The following is a 7,526-nucleotide window of genomic DNA, read 5'->3' on the forward strand; positions in this document are numbered from 1 at the left end:
TTGCTTTTTTACCTTCGCTACCAAGGTGAAGGAGGTTATGTTTTCACCCCTTTATGCTTGTCTGTCTGTTTGTGTACAGGATATCTCAAGAAGTTTGGATGGATCCGGATGAAATTTTGTGGACAGGGTGGGTGTGTGGCAAGGATGAACTGATTCGATTTTGGTGATGATCCAGATCTGGATCCGACTACTAGAATTTTTAAAAAGTGATTCTTCACCTTTGAGAGTTGGGGCTAAACTAATATATCGCACGATATCTCAAAAAGTTGTGGACGGATTCGGATGTAACTTTGTGGACAGGTTGCGTGTGTGACGAAGACAAATTGATTTGATTTTGCAGAAGATCCGAATCTGGATGTGGATCGAAGAATTATTTAATTTTCAAAGCGATTCTTCACCGTTGAGAGATAGGGCCAAAAACGATATAGTACTGTATATCATGATATTTCAAAAATGTATTGGCCCGATATGTTATCGTGGCTCAGGCATTGTGTGGTGGAGGTATGTGCTCCACCGAGTGCCCTTCCAGATCGCCATGATATTCCCCTTTTTTATTAATGATATGTTTATTCAATTATAAATACGTGTCAATAAAATGCAAAACAATTACCAGACGTGTGTGTGCGCGCGTGCGCTTGCGTGCGTCCATAGCTCAAATACCATGAAATCGAGCAGCCCAAAACTTTTCATGCATCCTTAGGGAACTCCAAGGGAGTACATGAATGGAAATTGGGTGTTTGGGTAAATTTAAACACCCTTTTTGAAGATAATGGAGTACTCATCATGAAAAAAAAAAAAGCCTCACCAAGATGGTGGCACATCATCTTAGTCAGCCCACTGTCACCTTGCTGTGGTCTTAATTTGCCATTTTCTTTCGGTCTGCTCATCAATGCCTTGATTTGGAACAGATCGCACCATTTTCTGTATGATAAAGCGCTCAAAAATTCTTTTTCACTTCCCTCTCTCATGATTTTCATCTATCTATAATTCCAGCTGTGTGTGTGTGTGTGTGTGTGTGTGTGTGTGTGTGTGTGTGTGTGTGTGTGTGTGTGTGTGTGTGTGTGTGTGTGTGTGTGTGTGTGTGTGTGTGTGTGTGTGTGTGTGTGTGTGTGTGTGTGTGTGTGTGTGTGTGTGTGTGTGTGACCGCTGTTTCTCGACAACCACTGGTCCGATCTTATTGAAACTTTCCAGGTATATTGCTGGGGCCCTGTGGATGTGCCTTTTCATGGTTTGATATTAATCGGACAAGAGTTTCCCCAAGTTATGGCCATTTATTTACTAACCAATGACAGGACACGTTGTTGCGTAGGTGTGGCCGATGCGCCATTTAGTTACCAATCATAGGACACGTGGCTGCGTAGGCTGGTGCGTGGCCGGCCGACGATGACGTCACATGCCGTGCCGCTTACGATGGGGCTCGGTGCCTCAGTTACCGTGGCGTAGAAGTGGCAATGGTCAATGGCAGCAAATGTCATGGCAAGCAAAGACGGAGGTAAACTTGATTTTAATTTGGATTTTATTTAACTCTGTGTGTGTGTATCATAGCAGTTGTTACTTCAATGCAAGCGATAATTAGTGGAATGCATGTGAACATTCCGTACGGGCACGCACCACTTCCGGATGGTGATGACTTTATGTATTCTAATAATTTCTTGATTTCTTATGCGCATTTATAGATATACACAATGCTCCAATCCAGTCGTTTACGAGAGCGAAGGAACGGTCTGTGTGGTTGTTTGAAAGTTTATTTTTCTCTTCTCGTCTCTTTGTGTTTTTCCTTGTGATGACATTGCGAAAAGGCAAAATACGTTGGCACTAATTGAATAATTGGCCATTAAAACCAAATTGTGAATAATCGTAACTGTGATATGCGAACTTCCGGGTCACGCACGTACAGGCACGCGAGAGCGAAGGAACGGCCTGTGTGGTTGTTGTTTCTGGCTCGCGGTTTGAATTCTTTTTTCCACTTACGGCCACGCACGTACCGCCAGGCATGTACGGGCACGTACTAGTCCCTACGAATCGCTGTATACATCGCTTTTGTAGATGCTATATTTTTTTGAATTAAGAGGTTGGAATAATGTCATTTTTTCCCCCTGACTCCACTGCATTATGCGATTTATTAATTTTGTTAATTCTTATTTATTTTTATTTTTAAAATTATTCTTATCTATTTATTTATTTTCCTCCCCCTTCCACCCCCCACCCCCATCCACCCACACTCCTATGACCTCCCCAAAGTTAATGGTGACAACTTTACAGGATCACTTCTTTTTCTTTTTTTGTTCTTTTGACCACAATGCAACTTAGGCCTTAGTTATTTTATAACTTGGTTGACGCAGTTCTTCAGCTAAAATGTAGGGTCGGTAGGTCGAAATATAAATATAAGTATAATTTCAATTTTTAGAAATTATATATTTTTATGATTTTTTCGGATGTTCCATGGAAAAGACAAGGGTAGGTGGGGGGAAAATGAATATAAATCCTGGACCAGGAGGATCTAAGAAAACATTGAAGATGGAAAACCATTCAAATGCAGGATGCCATTGTTCACTGTATCATCTGATGTGAAAAACAATAAAGAAGGATTAAAACTTGTTTTTACAATATAGACTGGCATGTTTTTCTTATTGGAAACCTGTTGTATCATCAAACAAATGGAAACAGTGCTGAGAAAATTACTCTCCAAGTCGCAGATGTGTGCGTGCACACCAGTGCAGAGTGCTGGATATGATTTAAAAAGGTGTCTACTCGGAGTCAACACGCTCAAAACGGTCAATCAGAGCCATAACCAGCTTAGTTATTCAGTGGGCATCTGATCGTACCGTCTCGCCACCCCCATGAGCACATCAAAGGCTGATTTCTGGTCCATTGAAGGCTGAATATCAGCATCTCGCAGGGAAACTTTGACGTACTTGGAACCAAAATCTTTCAATACGAACAGTGGTGTGCAACTTTCGATGGAAACAAAATCAGCACGATCGAGAGTCTCCTGCGAATCATCCCTGCTGCTGCACTGAATTGATGCAATCGTTCGGCCAGAATATTCGTCGTCAAGATGTTGCGTGATTAAATCACCAATACAGTCACTCAAATTGATACTGCTGACATACTTCTTAATCACCTTTGCCCCAGAAACCACAGTCAATCTGAACCACGCTGGCCACTGCTCAGATGCCATGACCGAAGACGACTGCGCAGTTCTACTGCACAGCTCAGTTAAAGGTGACTCGGCATTTTGGCGCGCGCGCATGAAATTATATTTTGAAAATAAATGCCGACGTTTACATTTCGGGTTTTGAAACTTTTGCACCTTCGGCGGAAAATGTATAAATATAAAAGGCTAGAGATGTGTTTTATATTTATGTTTCATTTCAGCAAATATACCGTCGGCGGATCCGTAAACCAAGTTATAAAATAACTAAGGCCTTACTAGGGATTTCAATGTTTTCTCACAATTCATAACTTGTAAACAGACGAGCCATCACCGTCTAACACACATATATGTATATATATATATATATATATATATATATATATATATATATATATATATATATATATATATATATATATATATATATATATATATATATATATATATATATATATGTTGTTGCGAATTCGCGCCCGCCGGCGTGCGGATGGCCACGTAACTCGGATCGCGGCACGTCGCCCACTGGACTGACGATTCAGTCGTGACCCTCCGGGAACTATCGCCCGGAGCCAGTCACGGGTGGGCCTTTCGACCTCACCACAATCGTGGCAATCGGCCACCCGCATAGGATAGGGTTGTTCGCCAAACTCGACCTACCTATGTACCCACGCGGATGGTAAACCGGGCGACCGTACCTCACTGCAGGTCGACTCCGGACCCGAGCCGCTTTGGCAGCCCGTTCCGTACTATCGGGATAACCGAGTGGTGTTATCGTCGACTTCGACGGTTCAGATTATTTACCGGGCGTTTTGCACCCACTACGAACCCTTTACATGAAGCAGGATGGAGATTCCATAAGGAAAAGCCGAAGCGAAACGGGAAAACAGTTCGCACAATGCACATTTATTTCCCGGCACACGGAAAGCACGTATATACAGCCATACAGTCAAAATGCACATAAAGCAACCAAAACAATAAAAGCAACAACGACGCAGAGTTAATACCGACTACGCACACACACGGCAACACTTATACAGCTTTTACTTTACAGACGGCGCCAACACACATTTGCACAAAAGCAAAGAAAGGAAGCCACCCTCATAAAAAAGGGGCCAGACAGGCCTGTAGGCCAAATGTGCGCGTGACCTGGAGGAGCAGCCAGGTCCGCGAGACCGGGGGGGGGGGGGGGGTCCTACCCGCGTCCTCGTGACGCGTTGGCGGGCGAGCCGCAAATGTGGCCGCGCGGCTGTGCCCCGACTCCGTGCTCCTTGGCGGGTTTTGTTGGCACGATGTTTGGAGTGGGGTGGGAACGGAGCGCCCTTTTGCACTATATCACGCGGGGGAAAGGGGGAATTGTTGATGCCCTGGGGGAGGGGACTGGCTTAGCTGGCTTGGGTCCCACGACGAGACGAGCGATTTTCCCCATACCATAACCTCGTCGCCGACCGCCGTCCTTCTTGCCTCGGACCCGAGCTCCTTTGCCTCTTCCCGCAACTCTTCTCAGTTCCGCACTCTCCTCGCCCGACCGACTCGACTCGGCCACTCTTTTCGCCTTGTGCTTGCCTTTTTATAGGCGGACAGGAGAAGCCAATATGCAAATATTCGGATCAGAATGACCTTGGGGGCGGAGCCACGCTCGCCCATTGGTCGGAGGAAACGGGGGCGTGAACCTCCCCTGATCCTAGAATTTGCATATATCGACTTCACACACGCGCCAGGAGGCGGGGCCAAGCCGCCCCGCGCTCGCTAATTGGACGGAGGAAAAGTGTGCGTGTAGCGTTTTTGATCCGAATTTTCCCTCTGAAAGGCCGCTATTCGAGCTCGCGGCTCGGTGCGCTCGGCACCAAACGCCGAACTGGCCCGAGACAGCCCGACGTTCAGTGTTCACAGGTGGTGCGGGAATGGCCGTAGAAGGAGAGAGGTGAAGGTGGTGGAGGGTTTTCGGTGGTGAGGGTTGATGGTTATGGTGCCGTTTGAGGAATGGCCATGATGCGATGTTTGCGGCAGCGTAGATGGTGGCGGTGGCGTGGTTGTTGTGTGATGGCGGTTGAGGCGTGGTTGGTTCAAAATAAAGATAGAACAGAAAAAATGGCTGACTCAAAGCATCGCAGTCCGGATGAATTACATAAATTCCCTCTGTACAACGGGTTTGGGCTAACTACACATGTACTTAGAGATATCTCACCTATGGGCCCTTTATGGTGTAATGCGAATTACCACAGCCGTAACACTGTATGTATATGTATATATATATATATATATATGTATATATATATATATATATATATATATATATATATATATATATATATATATATATATATATATATATATATATACACACACACACATACAGTAGACTCGGCGTAAGTCGGCAGCGTATAACTCGTCACTTCGCCTAAGTTGGCAGCATCAAAAAGTCCCGAATTTATCTAATGTTAAATCGACTTACAGACTTTGAATAATGTCTGTAAGTCGTCATCTCTAAGTTGTCACTTCATCTAAGTCGTCAGATGTTGTCCGTTCCTGCGTAATGGAAACTCAAGGAAATTACCATGCCTAACTCGTCACACGGAACTGCTGCCTCGTGAGAAGCCCCATTTCATGGAATCGTGATGCGCGGGCTATTTATAACTGCGCTGCGTTCAGCTCAGTCAGCGTGCCGTCCTACATGCATCTGAAGAGGTAGACAGGCTGCGCAATGCAGTCTCTGGCGAAGGAGTAAAGTATCGATCGAGCTTAGTGTTGAAGTCCCATCATGGTTTTATATTGGCTTGTTTTGTACATCACCACATTCACTTTTACATCGGTATTGAGTGGTAGTCATCACGATGACTGTGTGTCATGTAATTTGTCGATGGTATATGAGTTTTCATTCCATATGAAAACTCATTTTACATTCATTCCAATGAATGAATTCTAACAGCCATTCATTCCACATTTGTCGATGGTCATATACCATCACCGATGGTATATGAGTTGTCTTACAGTTGTTCATTATCTTTACTTTTGATAAAGTGATTCATGAATTCCATCTTTGCTTGATCACTTTCCAACTCACCAATGAACCCCCACCTATGCCCCGAGGATTGTGTTTCCCTTTTGGTACAATAGGCGGCTTAGAGATTGTTGCGCCCTCTCACACGTACGTGTCCAGGCCACACGCGACTTCATCGTTCAACCCACAGTCATCATGCATGTTCGCATACGCGCAAGTCGTCACATGTCTAAGTCGTCACTTTTTTCTCGGTCCCGATGGTGACCACTTACGCCGAGTCTACTGTGTGTGTGTGTGTGTGTGTGTGTGTGTGTGTGTGTGTGTGTGTGTGTGTGTGTGTGTGTGTGTGTGTGTGTGTGTGTGTGTGTGTGTGTGTGTGTGTGTATATATATATATATATATATATATATATATATATATATATATATATATATATATATATATATATATATATATATATATATATATATATATATCAAAGAAAGGAAGGAAAGATTTTGGATATATATATATATATATACACACACACACACACACACACACACACACACACACACACACACACACACACACACACACACACACACACACACACACACACACACACACACACAGTGGGGAGAACAAGTATTTGATACACTGCCGATTTTGCCGGTTTTCCCACTTACAAAGCACGTAGAGGTCTGTAATTTTTTATCAGAGGTACACTTCAACTGTGAAAGACGGAATCTCAAACAAAAATCCTGAATATCACATTGTATGATTTTTAAATAATTAATTTGCATTTTATTGCATGAAATAAGTATTTGATACATCAGAAAAACAGAACTTAATATTTGGTACAGAAACCTTTGTTTGCAATTTCAGAGATCAGACCTTTTCCTGTTGTTCTTAACCAGGTTTGCACAGACTGCAGCAGGGATTTTGGCCCACTCCTCCACACAGATCTTCTCCAGATCCTTCAGGTTTTGGGGCTGTCACTGGGCAACACAGACTTTCAGCTCCCTCCAAAGATTTTCTATTGGGTTCAGGTCTGGAGACTGGCTAGGCCACTCCAGGACCTTGAGATGCTTCTTACGGAGCCACTCCTTAGTTGCCCTGGCTGTGTGTTTCGGGTCGTTGTCATGCTGGAAGACCCAGCCACGCCCCATCTTCGATGCTCTTGTTGAGTGAAGGAGATTGTTGGCCAAGATCTCGCGATACATGGCCCCATCCATCCTCCCCTCAATACGGTGCAGTCGTCCTGTCTCCTTTGCAGAAAAGCATCCCCAAAGAATGATGTTTCCACCTCCATGCTTCACGGTTGGGATAGTCTTCTTGGGGTTGTACTCATCCTTCTTCCTCCAAACATGGCGAGTGGAGTTTAAACCA

At 44.2% G+C, this 7,526-nt stretch overlaps 1 protein-coding gene across 2 annotated transcripts in view; it reads left to right on the top strand.

The window, feature by feature from the left end:
• POLR1F (RNA polymerase I subunit F) overlaps positions 1-7,526 on the top strand; it is an 89,056-nt gene that overhangs the window by 26,492 nt on the left and 55,038 nt on the right. Inside the window, exon 2 of one of the 2 annotated variants that reach the window (XM_085892265.1) lies at positions 80-127. The exons of the other annotated variant lie outside the window; for it this stretch is intronic. Within the exon in view, the coding sequence (XP_085748391.1) occupies positions 80-127 (48 nt within the window). The remainder of the gene's footprint in view (positions 1-79; positions 128-7,526) is intronic. 2 annotated transcript variants of the gene reach the window in all.

Source organism: Eptatretus burgeri, chromosome 8 (assembly GCF_056783735.1).
Source record: "Eptatretus burgeri isolate ZD-2024b chromosome 8, Ebu_testis_v1, whole genome shotgun sequence".
Classification (NCBI taxonomy): domain Eukaryota; kingdom Metazoa; phylum Chordata; class Myxini; order Myxiniformes; family Myxinidae; genus Eptatretus; species Eptatretus burgeri.